The following is a 25,880-nucleotide window of genomic DNA, read 5'->3' on the forward strand; positions in this document are numbered from 1 at the left end:
GTGGATTTTCTTATTTTTAATTTTTAACAAAGCATCTGCAGGGTTTTTCAGTGAAATGATTTAAACAGAATTTGAATTGTGGGCCTGCGCGGGAAAGGATTTGGGCCAGGGAGAGGGAAAAGAAACTGGGCCGGCCCAGCTTCGCTCTGGCGCTCAGCGGGCCGCCTGACAGGGTGGGGCGAGGCTGTCAGCGGGTCTTAACACGCCCGAAGCGGTACGCGCGCAGCGGCCGTTGGATTACAGGCCAGATCGATGGCTCACAGCCTTCGTCTACCGCGGTGAGAGGGGCTACTGGCGCGGCAAGGGTTTGGGGTAGGGGAGCTCACCGGCGGTCGGCGGTCGTCGGCGAGGGTGCGCGGCGGCGTTGTCGAGGACGGGGAAGCCAACGGTGGTCGCGGCAGCACTTGAGGTGGACGAAATCGACGACGTCGCTGAGCTACTGGCGCGGCGGCTCCGATCAAATTCCGGCGGCTAAGGGTGTAATTGGTGAGGTGAGGTGGTCAGGGAGGATCAGGAGGGAGAGGGGAGCTCGTTGGTGTGCAGAATGGAGGCGAGGGAGTCCTCCTTTTATAGGGGCGCGAGGTGCTGCGGGGGTGCGGGTGAGGTCGACCATGGCGCGGCGGTTTGGAGCGGTGAAGGGGCAAGGCGAGGTGCGCGTGAGGTTGGCGACATCATGGCGGTCCTAGGGAGCGTGCTGGCGTGGCAAATGATGGCCTGTGGCGAGCAGGAGCGTGATGGAGGTGCGCAGTACCGTGGCGAGCAGGAGCGTGATGAAAAGTGAGGGATAAAGTGAATTGTACTTCTATATTACTCTATGTGAACTACTCATGTCTCAAGCAAAGGTCTCTCTTGTGTGTAATTTTGACCAAATTTCTGCATAGATGTGTTCTAAATAAGGTTTGGCAACAATGTGTGGCATTGGTTTGAAATTTGGAGAGGTTTGATGAAATTTCTAAAAAATGAGGGAATCTAGAATCTGTTTCAACATAGCATCTTGGCTTGACTATTTTGAGCAATGGTCAATGGTCTGGTCAAAGTGGTCAACACCAAAGTTGTTCATCTTGATGTGGTCTTGGGTGAGGTGCAAAGAGTTGTTAGGGTTTGGTCTAAGAATCTCTTAATAAAAGGGCTCAAAGTGGGTATGTTGTTAAAATTGTCACATGTGACCATCATCACATGCAACATGTAAATTTCATTTATTTGATTTTTGATTTGATTTTTCTTGACCCAAATGATGTTGTTGAGTGTTGAAATGGTATAGAGGAGTGATCCAACCATTCACACCAAGTCTTAGGGTCAATTCTCAAATTCATAAATTTTGGCCATTTCCTCTCATATGCCTTTATGGACATTTTTATTTTCTTTTTATTTTCTTTTGTTTCACCTTTGATTTGATTGGTTAAGTACTAGGTAGTGTTTATCAAGGTTTTCCAATCCTCTAAACAAGGTAGAAGGGCCTAGGTTAAACTTTTACAAAAATAGCCATAGCCCCATATGTGAAGCTAGTTGCATTTTCCCTTTTTCTTAAATCTTTCATTTTGACTCCAAAGAGCAAGGTTTAGGGTTTAATGTTATTTTCAAACACTTTAACAACAATCATGGCATAGATCATCAACTACAAGCATGAGCACTATGCTCCTTATAGAACTTAAATAAAGTTTTTGTTGGTTCCAAATTTTGGAAAAAGGAAATTCATTTTCTTCTTTGTTTTTTTTTTTAAATTTTTTTTGGGATGTTACACATGCTCTTTATTTCTGAACAGACGTTTCAACCGTGGTATTATAGGAGCATACCACATAACCTTGGTAGGAACCCTCTTCCCGGGGGACTCGCCCTCAACATCACCAGGGTCATCTCGTCTGATCTTATACCGCAGTGCAGTGCATACCGGGCATGCTTCCAAATTTTCGTACTCCTCACCGCGGTAGAGGATGCAGTCATTAATGCATGCATGTATCTTCTGCACCTCTAATCCTAGAGGGCAGAGAACCTTCTTTGCTTCGTACGTACTGTCAGGCAATTCATTATCCTTTGGAAGCTTCTTCTTCATTATTTTCAGTAACTTCTCAAATGCCTTGTCACATAAACCAGTCTCTGCCTTCCATTGCAGCAACTCCAGTGTGGTACCGAGCTTTGTGTTGCCATCTTCGCAATTTGGGTACAACTTTTTTTGTGATCCTCTAACATGCCCTTTAACTTCCGTTTCTCGTTTGCACTTTCTGCTTTTCTGTGTGCATCAGCGATGGCCCGACGAAGATCATCAGCGGGCTCATCTGATGCCTCTTCATCTTCAGCTTCCCCTTCCTCTTCATCTTTAGCCTGCCCCGTTGCAGTATCACCGTATTCAGGGTACATATCATCATCCTCTTCTTCATCTTCATTGTCTTCCATCATAACCCCTCTTTCTCCATGCTTGGTCCAACAATTATAGCTGGGCATGAAACCTTTCTGAAGCAGGTGGGAGTGAAGTACTTGCCAGGAAGAGTATTGCTTTAAGTTCTGACAGTCAACACATGGACAACACATAAAACCATCCGCCTGTGGGTTTTCCTCAGCCACACGGAGAAAATCTTTTAGGCCCGCAGTGAACTCGTTAAGGCGTCGGTCAACGTACATCCATTCCCGCCGGTTCATCTGCATCATATAATTAAGTTTATCAAAAAACCATTACAGAACATCATAAATAGTGAAATGACCACTGTACAAATGAAAGGGTAAAGTTGCTAACCTCGATCGAGGAGGAAAGAAAGAGGGGAGAGCTTAAGTGTCGCTCGGGCATTTCATCGAGCACCTCTTGTGCATAGGAAAGAAAAATAAACTAGCACACAACCCTCACACCTTCCACCAAGAAAAAACAGAGGAGAGGGCTGGCTAGGGCAAACTGAATTTATAGGCAAAGGGGGCGGTTTAGCACCGGTTCGTGCCACGAACCGGTGCTAAAGCCTTCGCGCCTGCCACATGTCTGCCACCAACCCTTTAGCACCGGTTCGTGCCACGAACCGGTGCTAAAGGTCCCACACGAACCGGTGCTAAAGCTCTGCGGGTCCCCTGCAACGTCCTGACCGCACGAACCGGTGCTAATGCACCCTTTAGTCTGGGTTCGTAGCACAACCGGTGCTGATGCTCTTTGGACCTAAAAATATAAGCCTTTTTTCTACTAGTGGCAGCAAAGGAAACATAAGCTGTCTCCAATTTGGGAAGGACCATTTGTCGTCAGAAAAGCACTACATAACAGGTCCTATTACCTCTTGGATATTCACGAGTTAGAAGATAGGCCTGATGAAAGCCAGAAAGGCAAACGTGAAAACCCTGGTGATGTTTTTGATGAAACAAAACGCCCATGGAACATAGCACAGCTACGTCCTTTTCACACTTACCACATTTACTTTTGTGTAATATGTATATTATATGATCAATGAAATAAAACTTTTGGTTCACTCATATTTTTCCCTGAGTCCGTTACCTCCTCTAATTTTTCATATCTGGATCATATGAATTTCAAAAATCTGCCTTGTATTACAAGTTGTGGATATTTCTGCCTTGCTCAAAAAATCGCGGTAAAATTCATCTTAGGGCGCTAGCTTAAGTTTTCTGGCATACACGTTTTTTGTTGTTTACGCGTGGATTCCTTAGTAGCGATTTTTCGGTCTGTTAGGTTGGAATCTGATTTTGAGGTTTTGATCGTTCACCTTTTTGCGCTATCGCCTCAACAGATGTTTCCGACTTGATTGGTTATTGTCTCGCGAAAAGTCAAACACATAAGCCTGAATAACGGATAAACCAACACTTGCTTAAATATTTACAACCATTGCATGCAAACTGAATAAAGCATCACGATAAGTTTCCGCCTTACAGTTTTCGCACACACATCACTTAGTAGCAAAACACATCACAGTTTAAGACTAAGTTATTACAGACCCACGAAGGGGCCGAATGATGCAGTGTTTTTTCGTTGTCTTTTGCAGAAGTTCACGAAGTAGAAGTACCCTCATCCGGCTTGCTGACATGAGAGGAAACATCCTCCTCCGCCTTACTGCCCAGAGAGCTAGCATCAGAAGTCTCTTATTCGTACTCCGCACAAACAGCCGAGGCATCTGGTGCAATGTCGTATGCTTTGTACCATGACTCAAAATCGACTCTGCTGGCACCGGTTCGTGTCCAAGTAGCGTCTACCCTGTATCCTCCGACTAGTGTTGCCAATGTCTTTGGTAATTGGCTTCATGGTGTTGATTCAAGGTTTAAGTTGCTTCTTAGGGTGGGGGCGCTAGCAGTTATCTGGGCGCTTTGGCTATGTAGAAATGACAAGATTTTTAATGATATGAATTGCTCTTTGTTGCAGGTCATCTACAGATGTACAGGTATTCTCCGTTCGTGGTTACCTCTTCAGCGAGTGGAGAACCGAGACCTGTTTACGTAGGTCTGTACACGGTTGGAGGCTACGGCGAGGGATACTTTTTCCCAACTTGGGTGGCAGCATAGTCTACGGATAGATGCCCCACCTACTTCTTAGGCGTTATATGTTTCATCTTGATGTGTATCTCGCCTAGTTTTTGTTTTTATCTTTTTCGTACCTGAGACAACATAAACGGCTGTGTGCATCCTAGTTATGCAGAGGCTGGATGTAATTGCTTATAAAAGTAATGAAAGCATCCTTTATCGAAAAAAAAGCCCAAAACTGTTTGCTTGGCGGCTTTCTCATCGACGGGGACTCCGTCAACCTCATTAGGGATGCCGGAAGTGACATAATCTACGTCCGCACCTGGCATATGATCTTTCATCAGAGTTAGCGCCATCCTGGCAGCACCACGGGCGGAAGATTTCTTCCAATCTTCAATAAGGCCTGGTACAAATTCCATCTTTCTGGCTAGCTGGTCAGTGGGACAAGTTTCACCGTCATGAACTGTAAGGTGCTTGGCAATAGCGTAGCATGCTCGAATCAGCTCGCGCAAAGAAGAACCCGCCTTGACAAACTTTGTTTGGCGGTTCCAAGAAGCAGGAAAGTTAAAAAGCTCTGCAAAAAAAATAGAAACACTAAGACATGGGAGAAGTAAGGTTAAGTGAGATTCCGCCATGATCTAAACCATACCTAGGATCTCATGGTCAATCCGCCCTGCAAGCTCCAGATGATCATCAAGTTCCTTGCCCACAGTCTTGGTAGCTTCTTGGCATTTGGACACCAGCTCGTTCTTTTCCGCCAAGATCTTCTCAAACTCTTTGGACTTAGTCTTGAGCTCCAATTGACCTTTGCTCTCAGCCTCGTGACTCACATCCAGGGAGCGCTTCATGGATTCATTCTCAGCTTCCAAGGTGGCACGCTTGGCGGAAAGATCATTGAGCTTGGCTTTGTCTGAAGCTTGGGCTGCAAAGATTAAGGAACACATCAGTATATCAGTCAAAAACATCAGCAGGAAAAAGCTCAATTATGACCAAGGCGAAAATAGGTAGAAACTTACCTTCACTGCACTTAAGTTGCTCGTTCAGCATGGCGATCAGTTGATCTTTCTCAGTCTCCGCTTCCGTCAAAGCCTTTAGCCTTTTCTTTTGCTTCTGGCATGTATCCCAGAGCTGTTGCTGCATCAGTTGAGTATCCTGTGAAAAAGTACAATAGTTGGTTCCTCGAGGGCTATGAAAAGCACCAATGAAAGAGTCTCGATTCCGCCATACACAAGTCAGAAACGAACCTCGGGGGCTACTACTTGATTTAAAATAACAAGTCCTCTTTAGAGTGGGAGTGCAGGAATATTATTTTGCCTTCGCGCTCGGGGGCTAGAGTTCTTAAACAAAAACCTAAATGCTACTCTTTAGAGCACCAAGCCAGATTTTTTGCAAAATCCGCCTTGGAGCTCGGGAGCTACATGGCTAAGGACAATACTAACCTTTCTTGATTTCTTATGATCTTCAAAGAACTTGGCAACCTTCCTGGCCATTTTGTCCAAGGCGGTATACTCGCCATCAGCTTGGCCCCAGACTCTGTATGTCAAGTACTTTGTACATTTGCTCAAGGTCTTCTGGTTCCGCTTGAGTAGAAGAAGTTCCAGCGAAAGTCTTGGAGGAGGAAACTTTCTTGGCCATTTCCGCCTTAGCTACGGCATCATCAGCAAAAGCTTCAGCCGATTTTCGCATAAACTCTGCTTCCTCAGATCCGCCAAGATCAACGCCAGCATCCATGAACTCATCTTCTTCTTGGCCCTGTTGGTCCTTCTCAAGGTTGATAACCTCAGAGGCTTTACCCTTGGGCGGAATGATGGTGGATGTCGATCTGGAAGGCGCGCTGACGGTAGGAGTCTCTGGGAAAGTAGCCGGGGAAGGTTTGCTCTTTTTCGCAACCATCTTGGCCTTAGAAGCAGCTGTGGGCTTGTTGCCAGGGATCTTCCTCCTAAAGAACAACAAGGCTGTCAAGATTGTTGGCAAGACATAAGGCGGAAAAGTAAAAACAACTAAAAGTATGAGCTAACCTGGCCTTGGGAAAGTTAAGCGAAGTATCCATTTCCTTGGTGGCAATATGTGCCCGCCTCACTCCCTCAGCTTTGCCGGCATCAGGAGCCCTGACGTTACCACTCTGTGCTCCTCTTCCCCTTTTGCTAGAAGTAGCAGGCCCACTTTCTGCCTTGCATTTCAGGGCGGAAGGTTCAGCAAATATCTTGGGACAGCCTTGTTCTTCTTCTGGGAAATCTAGGCTGCAAGGTGAGCGAAGGAGATTGGCTAATTCAGAATCTAGCAAGGTCTTAATCTGCACAAAGATACAATAAAGTTCAGTGCAAAGCCTATGGCGGAAATAAAATGAAAGAGAAAATGAAACTTGAAGAACACACGTCCGGACAGGTGCTCTGGATGTACAAGTCTCATCCAAATTTGAAAATGTGGACGTCTCTAGCCACTTTGACAATCTTCCTCATCCTTTTGTCGAGGGCATCCGATGGGAAATTGTCGGTGGTCATGCGCAAGGAGTCGGTATTCCCGTCATTACAATGCATCAGCCTGTTCCGATGCTGAAGGGGCTGAATCCGCCTAACAAACCAGCACCAGACCAAGTCTTGGCCAGTAAGCCCCTGCTCTATCAGCTTGCTGATCCGCCTAACAAAAGGGTGCAACTCAGGAGAAGGCGGAAGATCATCCACTGATATCCAGGAGTCCTTCTCTTCTGGCGATCTGTCCTGGAATGGAGGAAGGCAATGGGCGTTTCTTGGAGCCGCCTTATCATTGCAGTAAAAGAAACCGCCAGACCAATATCTAACAGATTCGTGGTGTGGCGGCATCGAGAAGTCCTTTTCCTCGCGGATCTTAAAAGACACGCTGCCACAATTCGCCAGCGGACCCCTTGCGCGGACGGTTTCCCTCTTGATTCCAAAATAGAACTTAAACAAATCTAACCTTGGAAAAATACCAAGGTATCCTTCGCACAGAGCAATGAAGGCGGATAAAACAGTAATGTTGTTCGGCGGAAGGTTATGGGGCTGCAGATCGTAGTGTTCGAGTACCTCAGTGAAGAAGCTCGAAGGCGGAAAGGAGAATCCGCGCTCCATGAGAGCTTTAGTGATTACCCGCTCTCCGCCTTGTGGATTGGGGTGAAGTTCCCCATGAACCACCCTCCACTTGCTTTCTGCCTTGTGGTAAATCCCTTCCTTCTTCGGGTCGGTGAGGTCCTCCTCAGAGATATTGCAGGACCACCACTTGCCCTTCTCGTTTTTCTTGTTTATCTTGGCGGGAGCATCTTCCTCTACCTCCGCCTTGATCTCTTCGTCAACTTCTTCCTCTGCATCTTCATCTTCGTCGAGGACCTCCATCCTAATTTCCGCCTCGGGGTCGGCCTGGCTTCCTGACCCGCTAGCGGCGTGAAAGGTTCTTTGCAAATCCGCCTCGCTGGGCGGACTCTCGGTGGCCAAGGGCGTAACCTCGAGCGGATCCGCCAAAGGAGAAGACGGAGAAGACATACTAAATTTGTTGCCGATGTTGGGCGGAGCCGAGATGATGAAGCGGAGGGCGCTGGTGAGAAACTCCGGCGCGGTGGCTCGACGACGGCAGAGCTTGACTTGGCGAAGTTCGCCGTGGACAATAGAGCTTCCAGGAGGGGCTAGAGGAAGAAGAAGAAGTGGGGGGGGGGGGGGGGGCGGGGACGAATGAGGTTTTCACCGCACCCCTCCCACTATTTAAGGCCATGCTGTGAGATGCGTGCCAGAGATCCTATGGCGGGAGTGCAAATCGCCGATAGTTGGATTCTCGCAACGTGGCTCAGCTCCTGCGCGGTAATTTCGCCGCGCAAAATCTTACCGTTTGAACTACTCTATCTAAAGCGCATAAGGCAGAATGGCGATTGCATTCCATATTTTAAGATAAGTTTACTACCGTATCTTTCGCAGGAGGACACGAAATTCCTGCAAGGGATCCGTTGGAAAGATTTCTTCTGAAAATGCCCGTTGAAGTCACATCTGAAGGAGAAAGTCATGTTTCCGCCTATTGTTATGGCAGGTACAAAATAAAAATGATTCTTGGAGTTCTTCGAGATCCTTTGAGAACCTACGGTGAAGAATCAAGACGGAATTGAAGATTGTGAAAAAAAAGGAGCTACGCGGATGTCCATGAAGGATCTTGAAGAACTCCAGAGGCTACTGTTGGGGATATGCAAAATGGGTATATCCACGATGGTGCTTTATACCGGCAAGCCTGGGAGGCCCACAGAGGTGTCCGGGCCTATGGTCTGACCGGGCGGCCCATTTGCTAATGGACCAAAGGTGGAGATCCAGCCCGGACTACGCAAGGCGGTTTACTGACCGGCTTGGGCTAGGCGGAAACGTGATGGACAAGATACCGCTGCCGTACTAGTTTAGGACTTGTGTTAGATTCTGGCTAGGACTCTCCCCTGCAACCCTAGGTCCGAGCGCCTTTATAAGTCGGCCTAGGTCCCTTGCCTTATAGTGAATTATAGCAGGAAGTAGGATCTCGCCGCCGTTGTGAGATCTGAACCTGGGTAACTCGTGTCTCCCCGTCCCGGACGCTCCACGCCTTACGCCCCTCTCTCTCCCCGGCTTGAGGTACCACTCATGGCGTACTCGTCGACAATACAACGGCACTGCCGGTTCGGATTCAGCTAATAAATGATTACAGATCCAGCCAGTTGAAAGCTACAAGATCTGTAGTGATGCTTCTTTCCAAGCTAAAACAGTGTTGTATATAGTGTGCAATTTCAGAATAGGTGCCTTACATTGAGCTTAATTGCATAAGACAGTTCACTAATACATCGAGCGCAACATAATATGTAGTCCCAAGGTCGACCCTGAAATAATATAAAATTTAAAAAATAGTATAAAATTGAACCAGTTTATAAGAACCAAATTAACTTAGTAAATGTTCCAACTTCTTACTATACTCTGTCCTGATTTCCTGAAACACGAAATCACTGGTATCCTGGAAAGCTGGAGGCATTATCATAGGAAGGCAGAAAATCCAGCATTGGATTTGCCAGCTCAAATCAAAATTGAAAAAAATTACATCTCTTCAAGCATTACAACTTTGCTTATGGACAATCGATCAGAAACTACTCAACTCCAAATAGTGGTGTTGGACAATGTCATATTCAGAATCTCCTAGGTGCAGGTAAGTACATTTTCTTTTTCCAAACACTAGCTTCGTTGTTAGCCAAATACATAAATGTGGTCCCTCCTCCTTTCTCCGGGCTTGGAACCGGCTATGCAACTTAAGTATAACTTAAGAATAGAATAGGCGGAGTTCCCCACCCCCCCCCCCTCCTAATCCCCCCCCCACACACAAACACGCACACATGCATAACTAAGCACCGAAGAAATACACAAACATAGTAATATAGAAATATCAAAAGCTACATTTTTTTGTTTGTTTTTGTTTACTAAAGCATAAAGCCACATGACTAGCTAGTGTATGTCATAAAGCAAGTTTTTTTTATGTTTTTTTTTCTGTCTACGAGTTACGAAATGCAGTACTATATCTTTAGAAAAATTACGTAGTACTATAATTTGACTATATTGGTTTTGTGTTATATTTGTTTCCTTACGCCAGAAATTTTTCTCAACAAGATAGCCAGCATTTAGATATGGTCGTAGAAGCCTCCGATAGAACCAACCTACAAAATCATGTGTCGCAAAGTATAAGAAACCTTGCACAAATAAGCCGATACATTTATGCAGATGGTATGCACTATCCTGGCAAGCAATATGTGTGTGTAATATGTAGTATGCACTTTGGAGGTTTTGAGTGCTTCTGCTAAACAGAGGGATAATTAAGTTTTCTAGCCTTGACATGAAGCGATAATATACAGCCATCAATGCGTTATACATAGATTATAGTGTCTTGGATTCGATATCAGGTGATTAACATGCAGTTGAAGCTAAAACAGAAGACTTATTCTACTTCGTCGCCATTCAAAGATTATGAAAATAATTAGAACTGACAACTTCCATTTTACAGAACAAAAGTTAATTGGGTAACTCTAGCATAAAAAATAGCTAAGTGTGTCTTATGTATTTGCACAGCACATATATATATGCTACATATTTCTGATGTGATGCATGCGAACAGATCATCATGCACGTACGCGCATAATTTAGTGCACACATACCTAGCATGTGCTAGGTAGAATAGATTGCACGTTCTTGATCATAGCTAGCTCACTTGCTCATTCATTGACATCAGCATGATCTATGTGAAAAGCAGCAGCACCAAAGCCGTCGACATTAATGTAACCGCCTAAAATAGAGAAAGAGGAGTTAGACAAACCGTTTGAGTTCTAACTCTTCATTATTTGCTATGCATATGACAAGGAAGTAAGTATATTATTAGCACTCACAAGGTCGTTGAATTTCGTGAGGTGAAGGATCGGATGATTGGGATGGTTGTGGACCGCATGCCTGACCGCTGCCTCCACTTTATCCGCCTCCGCTTTATCAGGGTAACAACAAATGAAAACACTCACCTCTCGAAGACAAGGGAGGTTCTCCAAGCTACCAAAGTCGAAGTCAAAGTTGGCCTCCTTCAAGGGCTGTACATGGACTGTAAACGCAAGACGTTCGAGGCTCGGCATAGCCCCCGGTAGAAACCTCAACGGTGCAGTCATGTTGCAGCTCCTCAGCTTGTGGAAGGCATTGCCACCCATAACAACAGGGATGTCGTTGTCACTTCCACATCTTTTGAGACGTAGGAGCTCTGGAAATTCCCCAAGTGTCACCAGGTCATGAGCCTCCATCGCATCACCCAAAGAAATCTCTAAGTGGACAAGGTTTGGAAGGAGCGTGGAATTAATCCACGATGGCGATCAGCGTTCTTGTCGTCAAGGTCAAATGCCAAAGTTGTGGAGGAGGCACATAGCCCTCCCAGCTGAGCTTTGCATTTAGAGCATGAAGAGATAGGACTTGTATTTTCTGCAGATTGCCTAGAGATTCTACAAATGTCTTGCACATCCAACTCTCGGGAAGTTCAATACAAATATTAAGGTTCCTCAGTTCGGTCAACTTGCCGAGCTCTTGAACAAAGTTTGGACACTTGTCGACATATCTCAGCCATAGCTCTTCCATGGATGTTAGGTTCCCCATCCCATCTGGCACACTTATGGGCTTACATGCTGCACCTCCAGCGCGGAGGCACTTCAGTTGTCATAGCAGAATAATGCTCCGCGGCAATGCCTCTACATTCTTACATTCCCACAAGTCTATTGTCTGCAGAAACCTAAGTTCCCCTATCTCTTTAGGAAGTTTACTAATAGGTGTCTCTCTCAGTCCGAGATACCTCAGCTGATGCAACCTCCCAAGGTTTTCAAGATGAAAGGCATAATCTTTCATAAAAGTGCAGTCTTCTATAGCTAGCACACGCAATGCTTGAAATCCTAAACGTGATGGCATCGCAGCAATATGACACCCGGTGACATTAAATGATCTGACTTGTGCTGTGTGCATGTTGTCCAGATGATCATACTCTATGACTCTTTTTTGGGTGGCTAACCTACGAGGGTGTACTTTTGAAGATGTATTTGGCTCCTCACGATCAAATATTCTAACAAAGTTCTCTTCTTCTGATAACCAACAGATCATATCAAGCACCATGTCATGCACACGACAACCATAAATTGAGGATTTATCGGTGCCCTCTAATGGTTGGAGCATGCATCTATTTACTAGCTCGTTGAAGTATCTCTCTCCAACCTCAAACAACCCTCTCCTTGGTTCCTCCTGGACAAAATCTTCTGCCACCCACTTCCATATCAAGATGTCTTTTTGTATCTCATAGTCTTCGGGGTATATGCTTAAATATAATAGGCATGTCCTTAGATACCAAGGCAGGTCATAGTAGCTAAACAACAATATCTTTCTCGTATTCTCAACTTGTTTGTTATCTCCATACCCGAAACCAATAGAGTTGTACACCATAGGCCACTCCTCGCATGGTTTACCAGCTAACACACTAGCTATTGTAATGATAGCTAATGGTACACCTCCACACTTTTTTAAAATTTTCTCAAATAGCCCAGTTGGTTGATTATAAGGGTATTTGCATTTACCACCAAATAACCTTTTACGGAATAATTCTTTAGAATTTTCATCAGACAATGGTTCCATCTTATAAAAGTTGTTGGCTGTTGCGGCCACTTCGAAGATCCGAGTAGTTGTGACTATTCTACTTCCACGATTACTATCAACAAAAGCACATTTCACTATTTCCCATGTTGGTGTATCCCATATATCATCAATGACAATGATGTACCTATCCACATAATTGCGCAAGAGTAATGAATTAGTAAAATAAATCAAGCGCTTGTAAAAAACCTATTTTATTAAGCTATAAGAAAGTAAAGAAAATGGGCGATTGCTACGAAAGAATGATAACATGGATGAAATTGAGTGATTTTGTTTAGTTGTGAGTTTGAGCTATTTACACTATATGCCTCCATCCAACCACGCTCTATCACCCCTGTACCAGCGGAAGTTCCCACCGGCCACACCTATTACATGTATAGCATCACAAAGCGTCATAGTAGAGCACCCTCTGTTCTCTAGGAATACGTCGGTGGGAACATGAGTCTATGGTTTATGACCCTCGGTGTCACCCTTGGGGATTGACACTGCAAGCCATATTCGGGTGTATTGTAACATCCTAAATTTTAAAACAAAGAAGAAAATGAAATTTCACTTATTTCAAAAATTAGAGCCAACAAAAATTTTGGATTACTTTCTCTTATGTGCATAGTGTTCATACATGTGTGTGGGGTTTTCAATATAAATGTTTGTTTGAAGTTTTAAACAAGTTCAAAACCCTAAAATCTACCCTTTTTCAAAATCAAAGAGTAACAAAGAAAAGAAAAATAAAATAAAAGGTGAGGCATATGTGGGCTTAGGGCCATTTCTGCAAATAATGGCCTATGCCCTATTTACCTTACCTAAATGGTTTGAAACCATTACTAAACCCAATCTAACCCTAAATGGACCCTAAACCATGCCTAAGTGAATCAAGTGAAACAAAATAAAAGAAAAAGAAAATAAGAATATCACCTCATATGAGGCTATGGCTATTTTTGCAAATCTTCAACCAAGGCCATATTAACTTGTGCCAATGGTTTGAAAACCTAACTAAACTCAAAAGAATACCTTTTGGATCAAAGAAACCCAAATCAAATCAAAAGAAAATGCAAAACCTTGCAACATGTGATAATGGTCAAAACTGGTTTTTATATCAGGGTACCCACTTTGAGCCCCTGTATGAAGAGATTCTTAACCCAAACCCTCTCAACACTTTGCACCTCATCCAAGACCTCATCAAGGTGAACACTTTTGGTGTTGACCACCTTGACTGATTCCTTTTCTATTGCTTAGTATAAGAGTGCAAAGTGGCAACATCAAATCAGAAACAAGATCATACCCATTTTGGATTTTCTCAAACCAGCTTCATTTTGCACACCACCACCACCAACATGTGCCAGATAATATTTGAATCACCTCCACCAAAAAGTTTGGCAAAATTCAAAAGTCAAATTCTTGCGGCCATTATGTCGAACACTTGGCATGCACCAATCTACCAACCCTAGACACTCTAATACCCAGCATGTTTTAGACTAAACCATCACCTCTCTGGTCAACAACAACTCCCTCTTGCATCCCTTAGACAATGCCCAGCATCAGAGACCATCATCATGCATGACTTCATCATGTACCAAACCATGCCGAGTCACTCCATGCCACTCTCATGCCATCATCCTCTCCACACCTCGCTGGTCCCTCTCACCATGTCTACTGGCTCGCCCCCACTCCACTGAGCACACCTGTACCCTCCCTGGCCGAAGAAGAGCACGACAACGCCTGGAACGTGACGCGCCCAATGACGCCCAGACGCGCCAGAGCGCGCCAGGACACGCCCTGGACGCGCCAGTACATGACGTCGCCCCGTCGCCTCAGCTCTCCCCTCACTCTCTCCTCTCACAGACATGCTCACCGCGACCACGGCAACCTCCTAGACAACCTCACCTGCCCTCGCACGCCCTGTAGCAGACGCCATCGTCGACGACCGTCCGCCACAGTACCCGGGAACACGATGACGACGACGACGCTCCCGTCCATCTCCTGCTACGCCATGACGCGCGTCGTGACCGCCTCAACGTCGCCAACACGATGCGCCCACTCCCTTGCCCTCTCGTGACCTCTAATGCCGTCGTCACCACTCACCTGCCCGCACCCCCTCGGCCACCCCTCGCCGCTATAAAAGGGGGCATCCCCTGGATGATTTCTTCACACCAGTAGCATCCCCTCTACCTCCTGAGCCTCCTCGACCCCTTCCTCCTCCACATTACCGCCGGAGCCGCCTCAATTTCCCGCCGGAGTCCGCGGAGCCGCCGCAGACGAAGACGACGATTGGCGCCGCCCCAGGAGCCGCCGTTTGTACCAGGAGAACCACCGTCGACCGCAACGTCGCCCTGCCTCCTCGCCGACGATCGCCGGAGCCCAGGTGACCCTCCGACCCCCTACCCTCGCCGCGGCCAGGGTTTGCTCTCGTCGACGGAGACGACGCGCCTCAGCCGTCGATCTTCGTTCTAATCCAGCGGCCCTCTTTAAATCATACCGATTCGGTGTGTACGAGTCGCTGACAAGTGGGGCTCGTTGTCAGGCGGCCCGCGTGTGCGAGACGCACTGCTGGGCCGGCCTGCTTCCTTTTTCTCTCTCTGGCCCATCTCGTCTTCCCGCCAAGCCCAATTATTTGAATTTGAATTAAATCAATTTAGCTGAATTCAATACTGGTGCTCGATTCAAAATTTAATAAAACAAAATCTACTGAGCCAAATTTGATGAATTTTATATTTCTGGAAAGCTGATAAAATTATCTAGCCAACTACACTGGTCTCAACCCTAGATTTAATGTAGAACACTTGTAGTAAAAATAACAAGGCAGGGCCTTTTTCAAATACAAACATTTATTAAAAATCAACCATAATGAATTTTGAGTTGATTCCAATTCTCATAATTCACATTTCAAAAACTCTAATTGAATATGTAAAAACATGACATGGTTGTTTCATATGATCATGGGCTAGAGCAAAATAATGGCTATGTGGCCATTTCTAGTCCATTTAAACTACCATAAATTATTTAATAAATGACATGAGAGTTGTTCTCTCATTTAAATCTTTGTCCCAAGTAATACAATATGAGGAAATGATCTTAGTTATAGAACCTCATATTGCATTACTTAGTGATATTAAATTGTTCCTAAAGTAATATTTAAATTGCATGAGATATAGAATCTCATTTAAATCATTTTCCCAAATGATAAATGTGAAGTGTTGACCTTGGTCAACATAATCTCACACTTATTAATTAAGGAGATTAAATCTTAATAAGATTCAATGAGAGGAAATTATTTCTCAAAAGGAAATAAACAGAAACCCTAATCCATATTTCAATAAGAGGAAATTATCCTTCTTACAAGTTTTATTAAAAAGCAAACAAAGCCAACCCCCTTGTTAGTAATGTTGTGATACTAGGATAGCTTGGGTGAACCCTTTGTGTGTTAAGTCTAGCACTTAAGTATTGTTTGGTGATTGTATGCCTCGTATCCGTTTATAGACGCTAGTACCGAGGACTACCAGGAGGAGGAGGTCTTCTACGAGGAAGAAGAAGAACATTTTGACAACTGTACCAATCAAGGCAAGTTATACTCTTGCAAGCTACCCTAATGCAAAGCTCTACTAGAGCAAGGCACCATTGCACCATTACTTTATGTTTAAGGATCCAATCCCAAGTTTTATTCTTACAAGATTTTACTTTGATTATCCAAGCTTACTTTTATAGTTAACTTTGGTCTAAGTATAGAGTACTACAAGAGTATCAAATTTAGCCTAGAGAGCTGCAAGTTAGTTAGCACCCCGCATGACTAGTTGCTAGTGCTAAAATTAAAATTGACTACTCTAGATGGGAGCATGTGAATCAAATGACTTTGAAAACCATGGAATGATGAGTCTTTCTATTGAAAGTTTTGAAGGTAAATATGACCTCTGAATGACTTGGCGATTTTGACAAAAACTGATGATTGGGTTCGGATGCGATACCATTCCAATTTTAGAGTACCCCCACAATACCTGATTATGGGTAGGGCTTAACTGAAAGTTTATGTACTTTAGTATGGGTTCCCTCTAAACAAGCGTCATAGGGGTTATGCCGAAAGCTGCCTCCACAACCAAAGAAACGACGTTAAAAAGAGGTGAATGTCCGGCCCAAGCCCTGTGCAGTTCCCAGGCTAGCAGACTGCTATCACTGGGAGGCCAAACTCATGGGGAGAGGTGCCTATACTAGGGTATGTAAGTGAAAGGTTATGGTTGATGATCCGCATACTGAGTATGATTATTCAGGGCTATCCCTGACGGATGTAATCAAAAGTTGTGGCACAAGTGTACAACCTCTGCAGAGTGTAAACCTATTCGAATAGCCGTGTCCACGGTTATGGACGGTTGGAAAGGCCATACTGTTCCGTCATCAGAACTTTTCAAAAAATGTTACATGTGACCGGTGACTTGTGATTTGAACTTGAAAGATGAATTTGACTTGAATCACAACAGAGTTGTGGGAATGACACTAATGTTCCCACTTGAGTTAGTTAGGCAAATAAAGAGTCTTTTATTACTAAGTGCTTATGAAATAAAACTGGCTTTATGCAAATAAACCTAGATCTTAGAACCCCCTTACCATTGTTGATAGTGCTTACATTAGTATTAGTTTGCGAGTACTTTAAAGTACTCATGGCTGTGTACCTGTCTATTCAAATGGCCAGACTATGAAGAGGAGCACCAGTACCGTGAAGATGGACAGCAGGACGTCTATGATAACTAGGACTACTCCTGACGTCAAGCGTTGCCTGTGAAACAGATGGACCGCTAGTACGCTTCTTCCGCTGTTTGTTTTGTAATTGATCATTAGATCAACTGTTATTGTAAAACTGGATCATGTGATCGTTTGATGTAAGACAATTATGGTTTGTAATGAATGATGTTCTGTGATATCAATCTATTATGTCTCGCAAAAACAATATTCCTGGGATTGCGATGTATGGCATAATAGGCATCTGGACCTAAAAATCCGGGTGTTGACAAGTTGGTATCAGAGCCATTGTTTGACCTTAGGAGACCCTAGTTAGAATGGACGTCTGAAAAACTTAGTTTCAAAACAAATGAAGTGAATATTTATGAAAACTTATTCTCACTCTTATCCTTGAGATCTTTTCAAAATAAGAAATCCATGCTTTACTTTTCCTTGTAGTTCTACACAAAATTTTGCACACTTGATCACTCCTCTAACCTACTCATCCTAATTGCTCACAGATGGAGTATCACTATGAGTCCTATCAGCTTGGCCACGGAGGAAACCTAATGTTCGAGAAGGATTTGGAGCAACTGGTTGAATATCTAGGACGCCCGTATCCCGAGTTCTTTGGAGTGCCACTCAATAATCAGTCGGGAAGACAACCTCAGTGGGTTGTTACTGCAGATCTGAGAGGAAAGCTTGGAGCCCCCATTTGGGAAACTGTATGGTTTTCTGTGAGGGGGAACAATTGGAAGGAAGGAATAGCCAAAGCCATACAGGAAGCACTTGCCCGTCTGTGTGGACAGAATGTGAACAAGATCAAGAACACTCGCTTCTTGTACTACCCAAGACATGACCCCAGGGGAAGGCCAATAACCATGCCACCGCACCCGGAGATGAACCACTATGTTGCATACCTGGACTTCATGCTGTACAAGACCCGCAAGGAGTTGGACAACGCTCGCGCCTTTCGCCAAGCACATTACCCATGAAGACGAAGAACCCACCATTCCGGAGGAAGAGTAGTATAACTAGAGCACTGGCATCGGTGTGAGTTTGTATCAGTCCCCTATGTATCATAGTACGAGAAAAGGGTTCTTAAAACCATCTGTTTGAGTAGTTGTAATGTGTGTTGTTTGGAGTGAATGAAAAAGTGTTGTTGGTTTTTACCACCTCAGCACTACTCAAGTTTTGAAACTTTTTGAACTTTACTCAAACAAGCCATAGAAAATTCCCTCTTCTCTTATCATCTACCTCAATGTTCAGATGGCTCCTCCAACCCGCAGCACCAACCAGGATGCAATCAAAATTGAAAAAAATTACATCTCTTCAAGCATTACAACTTTGCTTATGGACAATCGATCAGAAACTACTCAACTCCAAATAGTGGTGTTGGACAATGTCATATTCAGAATCTCCTAGGTGCAGGTAAGTACATTTTCTTTTTCCAAACACTAGCTTCGTTGTTAGCCAAATACATAAATGTGGTCCCTCCTCCTTTCTCCGGGCTTGGAACCGGCTATGCAACTTAAGTATAACTTAAGAATAGAATAGGCGGAGTTCCCCACCCCCCCCCCCCCCCCCTCCTAATCCCCCACACACACAAACACGCACACATGCATAACTAAGCACCGAAGAAATACACAAACATAGTAATATAGAAATATCAAAAGCTACATTTTTTTGTTTGTTTTTGTTTACTAAAGCATAAAGCCACATGACTAGCTAGTGTATGTCATAAAGCAAGTTTTTTTATGTTTTTTTTTCTGTCTACGAGTTACGAAATGCAGTACTATATCTTTAGAAAAATTACGTAGTACTATAATTTGACTATATTGGTTTTGTGTTATATTTGTTTCCTTACGCCAGAAATTTTTCTCAACAAGATAGCCAGCATTTAGATATGGTCGTAGAAGCCTCCGATAGAACCAACCTACAAAATCATGTGTCGCAAAGTATAAGAAACCTTGCACAAATAAGCCGATACATTTATGCAGATGGTATGCACTATCCTGGCAAGCAATATGTGTGTGTAATATGTAGTATGCACTTTGGAGGTTTTGAGTGCTTCTGCTAAACAGAGGGATAATTAAGTTTTCTAGCCTTGACATGAAGCGATAATATACAGCCATCAATGCGTTATACATAGATTGTAGTGTCTTGGATTCGATATCAGGTGATTAACATGCAGTTGAAGCTAAAACAGAAGACTTATTCTACTTCGTCGCCATTCAAAGATTATGAAAATAATTAGAACTGACAACTTCCATTTTATAGAACAAAAGTTAATTGGGTAACTCTAGCATAAAAAATAGCTAAGTGTGTCTTATGTATTTGCACAGCACATATATGCTACATATTTCTGATGTGATGCATGCGAACAGATCATCATGCACGTACGCGCATAATTTAGTGCACACATACCTAGCATGTGCTAGGTAGAATAGATTGCACGTTCTTGATCATAGCTAGCTCACTTGCTCATTCATTGACATCAGCATGATCTCTGTGAAAAGCAGCGCCGCGGCCGTCAACGTTAATATAACCGCCTAAAATAGAGAAAGAGGAGTTAGACAAACCGTTTGAGTTCTAACTCTTCATAATTTGCTATGCATATGACAAGGAAGTAAGTATATTATTAGCACTCACAACGTGGTTGAATTTCATGAGGTGAAGGATCGGATGATTGGGATGGTTGTGGACCGCATGCCTGACCGCTGCCTCCACTTTATCCGCCTCCGCTTTATCAGGGTAACAACAAATGAAAACACTCACCTCTCGAAGACAAGGGAGGTTCTCCAAGCTACCAAAGTCGAAGTCAAAGTTGGCCTCCTTCAAGGGCTGTACATGGACTGTAAACTCAAGACGTTCGAGGCTCGGCATAGCCCCCGGTAGAAACCTCAACGGTGCAGTCATGTTGCAGCTCCTCAGCTTGTGGAAGGCATTGCCACCCATAACAACAGGGATGTCGTTGTCACTTCCACATCTTTCGAGACGTAGGAGCTCTGGAAATTCCCCAAGTGTCACCAGGTCATGAGCCTACATCGCATCACCCAAAGAAATCTTTAAGTGGACAAGGTTTGGAAGGAGCGTGGAATTAATCCACGATGGCGATGCAGCGTTCTTGTCGTCAAGGTCAAATGCCAAAGTTGTGGAGGAGGCACATAGCCCTCCCAGCTGAGCTTTGCATTTAGAGCATGAAGAGATAGGACTTGTATTTTCTGCAGATTGCCTAGAGATTCTACAAATGTCTTGCACATCCAACTCTCAGGAAGTTCAATACAAATATTAAGGTTCCTCAGTTCGGTCAACTTGCCGAGCTCTTGAACAAAGTTTGGACACTTGTCGACATATCTCAGCCATAGCTCTTCCATGGATGTTAGGTTCCCCATCCCATCTGGCACACTTATGGGCTTACATGCTGCACCTCCAGCGCGGAGGCACTTCAGTTGTCGTAGCAGAATAATGCTCTGCGGCAATGCCTCTACATTCTTACATTCCCACAAGTCTATTGTCTGCAGAAACCTAAGTTCCCCTATCTCTTTAGGAAGTTTACTAATAGGTGTCTCTCTCAGTCCGAGATACCTCAGCTGATGCAACCTCCCAAGGTTTTCAAGATGAAAGGCATAATCTTTCATAAAAGTGCAGTCTTCTATAGCTAGCACACGCAATGCTTGAAATCCTAAACGTGATGGCATCGCAGCAATATGACACCCGGTGACATTAAATGATCTGACTTGTGCTGTGTGCATGTTGTCCAGATGATCATACTCTATGACTCTTTTTTGGGTGGCTAACCTACGAGGGTGTACTTTTGAAGATGTATTTGGCTCCTCACGATCAAATATTCTAACAAAGTTCTCTTCTTCTGATAACAAACAGATCATATCAAGCACCATGTCATGCACACGACAACCATAAATTGAGGATTTATCGGTGCCCTCTAACGGTTGGAGCATGCATCTATTTACTAGCTCGTTGAAGTATCTCTCTCCAACCTCAAACAACCCTCTCCTTGGTTCCTCCTGGACAAAATCTTCTGCCACCCACTTCCATATCAAGATGTCTTTTTGTATCTCATAGTCTTCAGGGTATATGCTTAAATATAATAGGCATGTCCTTAGATACCAAGGCAGGTCATAGTAGCTAAACAACAATATCTTTCTCGTATTCTCAACTTGTTTGTTATCTCCATACCCGAAACCAATAGAGTTGTACACCATAGGCCACTCCTCGCATGGTTTACCAGCTAACACACTAGCTATTGTAATGATAGCTAATGGTACACCTCCACACTTTTTTAAAATTTTCTCAAATAGCCCAGTTGGTTGATTATAAGGGTATTTGCATTTACCACCAAATAACCTTTTACGGAATAATTCTTTAGAATTTTCATCAGACAATGGTTCCATGTTGTAAAAGTTGTTGGCTGTTGCGGCCACTTCGAAGATCCGAGTAGTTGTGACTATTCTACTTCCACGATTACTATCAACAAAAGCACATTTCACTATTTCCCATGTTGGTGTATCCCATATATCATCAATGACAATGATGTACCTATCCACATAATTGCGCAAGAGTAATGAATTAGTAAAATAAATCAAGCGCTTGTAAAAAACCTATTTTATTAAGCTATAAGAAAGTAAAGAAAATGGGCGGTTGCTACGAAAGAATGATAACATGGATGAAATTGAGTGATTTTTTTTAATCCTCATAGCATTATAATTTGTTTAGTTGTGAGTTTGAGCTATTTACACTATATGCCTCCATCCAACCACGCTCTATCACCCCTGTACCAGCGGAAGTTCACACCGGCCACACCTATTACATGTATAGCATCACAAAGCGTCATAGTAGAGCACCCTCTGTTCTCTAGGAATTCGTCGGTGGGAACATAAGTCTATGGTTTATGACCCTCGGTGTCACCCTTGGGGATTGACACTGCAAGCCATATTCGGGTGTATTGTAACATCCCAAATTTTAAAACAAAGAAGAAAATGAAATTTCACTTATTTCAAAAATTAGAGCCAACAAAAATTTTGGATTACTTTCTCTTATGTGCGTAGTGTTCATACATGTGTGTGGGGTTTTCAATATAAATGTTTGTTTGAAGTTTTAAACAAGTTCAAAACCCTAAAATCTACCCTTTTTCAAAATCAAAGAGGAACAAAGAAAAGAAAAATAAAATAAAAGGTGAGGCATATGTGGGCTTAGGGCCATTTCTCGCAAATAATGGCCTATGCCCTATTTACCTTACCTAAATGGTTTGAAACCATTACTAAACCCAATCTAACCCTAAATGGACCCTAAACCATGCCTAAGTGAATGAAGTGAAACAAAATAAAAGAAAAAGAAAATAAGAATATCACCTCATATGAGGCTATGGCTATTTTTGCAAATCTTCAACCAATGCCATATTAACTTGTGCCAATGGTTTGAAAACCTAACTAAACTCAAAAGAATACCTTTTGGATCAAAGAAACCCAAATCAAATCAAAAGAAAATGCAAAACCTTGCAACATGTGATAATGGTCAAAACTGGTTTTTATATCAGGGTACCCACTTTGAGCCCCCTGTATGAAGAGATTCTTAACCCAAACCCTCTCAACACTTTGCACCTCATCCAAGACCTCATCAAGGTGAACACTTTTGGTGTTGACCACCTTGGTGATTCCTTTTCTATTGCTTAGTATAAGAGTGCAAAGTGGCAACATCAAATCAGAAACAAGATCATACCCATTTTGGATTTTCTCAAACCAGCTTCATTTTGCACACCACCACCACCAACATGTGCCAGATAATATTTGAATCACCTCCACCAAAAAGTTTGGCAAAATTCAAAAGTCAAGTTCTTGCGGCCATTATGTCGAACACTTGGCATGCACCAATCTGCCAACCCTAGACACTCTAATACCCGACATGTTTTAGACTAAACCATCACCTCTCTGGTCAACAACAACTCCCTCTTGCATCCCTTAGACAATGCCCAGCATCGAGACCATCATCATGCATGACTTCATCATGTACCAAACCATGCCGAGTCACTCCATGCCACTCTCATGCCATCATCCTCTCCACACCTCGCTGGTCCCTCTCACCATGTCTACTGGCTCGCCCCCACTCCACTGAGCACACCTGTACCCTCCCTGGCCGAAGAAGAGCACGACAACGCCTGGAACGTGACGCGCCCAATGACGCCCAGACGCGCCAGAGCGTGCCAGGACACGCCCTGGACGCGCCAGTACATGACGTCGCCCCGTCGCCTCAGCTCTCCCTCACTCTCTCCTCTCACGGACATGCTCACCGCGACCATGGCAACCTCCTAGACAACCTCACCTGCCCTCGCACGCCACATGTAGCGTACGCCATCGTCGACGACCGTCCGCCACAGCATTCGGGAACACGATGACGACGACGACGCTCCCGTCCCTCTCCTGCTGCGCCATGACGCGCGTCGTGACCGCCTCGACGTCGCCAACACGATGCGCCCACTCCCTTGCCCTCTCGTGACCTCTAACGCCGTCGTCATGTAACATCCCAAAAATTTCAAAACAAAACAAATGAATTTCCCTATTTCCAAATTTTGGAACCAACAAAAACTTTTCTTAAATTAAGTTTGATACATAGTGATCTTGCTTAATTCTTGTGCTATTGCCATGATTGCTTGTTATAGTATTTTGAAATGATCTTAAACCCTAAACCTCACACCCCTTGTTACCATCCAAGATAAAATAAAATAAAAGGAAATTAAATAAGAAAAAGGCATATGTGCCTATGGCTATTTTTGGAAAACTTTACCCTAGACCTTTCTACTTTGATTAGAGGTTTGGAAAACCTTCATAAACCTTACCTAGTACTTATCAAACCAAATCCAAGTTGAAACCAAAGAAAATAAAAAGGAAACTAAAAATGCCATAGAGGCATATGAGAGTAAATAGCAAATTTGTGAATTTGAGGATCTTGACCCTAGGACTTGTTGTGAATGGATGGATCACTCCTCTATACCATTTCAACACTCAACAACATCAATTGGGTCAAGCCAAGTCAAATTAAAAATCAAATGCAACATATGCATAGAGGCATATGTGGCACATAGCTATAATACCCAATTCTTGTCCTATGCACTCCTACCTTGCCCAAATGGTGTGAAACCATCTCTAAACCTAATCTCACACTAATTGGACCCTAGACCATGCCTAAGTAAAGCAAAGAAAAGGAAAATAAGAAATTAAGAAAAATGCAATTCATCACATACATGTGTTTATGGCCATTTTTGCAAATCTTTGAGCTAGACCTTTTGAAATGGTTTCAATGGTTTGGAAATGTTCCTAAACTAATAAGAATCACATTTGAGTCAAGAAAAGTCAAATCAAATAGAGAGAAATCAAATAGTGGGAAAATGCCATGTTCACTCACATACACTTTGGCCAAAATTGCAAAACCTCAACCAAGGCCACCATTGCTTGCTCTCTTGGTTGTGAAACACTTATATATCAAAAACAAACACAATTGCATCAAAGAAACCAGAATCAAATCAAAGGAAAAATCAAATTTCACTAACATGTGATAATGGTCACTTTGCCCATTTTTAGCATGTTACCCACCTTGAGCCCTTCTACTTAACAATTCTTCAACTAGACTTGACCAACTCTTGCCACCTCATCCAAGACCAAGTCAAGGTGAACAAGTTTGATGTTGACCATCAATGTTGACTTTGCCTAGGTTGACCAGAAAATAGAGGACAAGTGGAGACTTTGAGACTATGTGAAGATCACCCCAAATTTTGAAAACTTGCAAACCTTCACCAAATTGACCATCACCACCACCATTCTACCTCTCTGAATATATGAATGAGATTCACTAAAAAGATTTCCAAAATTTTAATAAAATTCTCATGCGGCCATTATGTCAAACACGTGGCAGGCATGAATTTGCTTTTGACACACATGCTATGATCCAACGGATTTTGGGCTAAACCAACTTTAATTCATGATCATTGATGTCCTGCTAGTACTCTGGACCAAACCAAGTACTTGCCATTGCTGCTAAAAGCCACAAAGTGACCTGATCGTCACCATGCCATGCCCATGCCATCACTCATGCCAAATCTCTCTCTGATCCTCTCCTCTCCACCTCACCTTGTCATCTAGACTCCTCAGACAATGCTAGACAAGCTAGACATGATCCCTTGCCAAGAAGGTGCCTCCAAAACCCTAGCCGCATCGTGATCACCACGCACAGACACGCCCCGGCGCGCGCCGGCATGTCACTTTGGACGCCACAGACACTGCCTCGCCCGGTCGCTCTCGTCCTCCCTCGCCCCGCCGTTTGCACACGCACGCTCCTACTCACCTGCTCCCTCCTAGACATCCTCACTGGCATGCGGAAGCACTGGCAACGTCGCCATGATCGAAACCCTGCCGCGCCCGTACTGCCAGGACGGCGACGACGCCAGCACGCTCCCGTCCTCCCCTCGCTGTCCCTGCACGCGCGTCGTGCTCGCCATGATGCCCAGAAGCGCACGCCCCTATCACCTTGCCCCTTCGCGCCTCAGAGAAGCCGCGCCATGGTCGCCCTCGC

The 25,880-nt window shown here is 44.0% G+C and overlaps 2 protein-coding genes and 1 pseudogene across 2 annotated transcripts; all 3 read right to left on the reverse strand.

The window, feature by feature from the left end:
• Positions 1 to 3,765: 3,765 nt before the first annotated feature.
• On the reverse strand, positions 3,766 to 7,340 carry LOC127326774 (uncharacterized). Its single transcript, XM_051353559.2, has 5 exons — positions 6,456 to 7,340; positions 5,877 to 6,376; positions 5,454 to 5,589; positions 5,087 to 5,359; positions 3,766 to 5,011 (listed from the first exon to the last, which is right to left on the reverse strand). The coding sequence occupies exons 2-5, from the start codon at positions 5,925 to 5,927 to the stop codon at positions 4,605 to 4,607; spliced, it is 867 nt and encodes a 288-aa protein (XP_051209519.1). The 5' UTR covers positions 5,928 to 6,376; positions 6,456 to 7,340; the 3' UTR covers positions 3,766 to 4,604.
• A 3,924-nt stretch (positions 7,341 to 11,264) lies between these two features.
• Positions 11,265 to 14,570, reverse strand: LOC127326841 (disease resistance protein RGA5-like; annotated as a pseudogene).
• A 5,795-nt stretch (positions 14,571 to 20,365) lies between these two features.
• LOC127326840 (disease resistance protein RGA5-like) lies at positions 20,366 to 23,836 on the reverse strand. The gene is made up of 2 exons (XM_071822598.1): positions 23,637 to 23,836; positions 20,366 to 21,857 (listed from the first exon to the last, which is right to left on the reverse strand). The coding sequence occupies exons 1-2, from the start codon at positions 23,834 to 23,836 to the stop codon at positions 20,366 to 20,368; spliced, it is 1,692 nt and encodes a 563-aa protein (XP_071678699.1).
• Positions 23,837 to 25,880: the final 2,044 nt, after the last annotated feature.

This window comes from Lolium perenne, chromosome 6 (genome assembly GCF_019359855.2).
Source record: "Lolium perenne isolate Kyuss_39 chromosome 6, Kyuss_2.0, whole genome shotgun sequence".
Classification (NCBI taxonomy): Eukaryota; Viridiplantae; Streptophyta; class Magnoliopsida; order Poales; family Poaceae; genus Lolium; species Lolium perenne.

Coding starts and splice junctions, on each gene's coding strand:
- LOC127326840 (XM_071822598.1), bottom strand. CDS start 23,836: ATGTTACATGACGACGGCGTTAGAGGTCACGAGAGGGCAAGGGAGTGG. Junction 21,858..23,636: donor CATGTGGCGTGCGAGGGCAG/GTGAGGTTGTCT, acceptor TTATGTGGATAG/GTACATCATTGTCATTGATG.
- LOC127326774 (XM_051353559.2), bottom strand. CDS start 5,927: ATGGCCAGGAAGGTTGCCAAGTTCTTTGAAGATCATAAGAAATCAAGA. Junction 5,360..5,453: donor GCAACTTAAGTGCAGTGAAG/GTAAGTTTCTAC, acceptor TAATCTTTGCAG/CCCAAGCTTCAGACAAAGCC. Junction 5,012..5,086: donor GATTGACCATGAGATCCTAG/GTATGGTTTAGA, acceptor TTTTTTTTGCAG/AGCTTTTTAACTTTCCTGCT.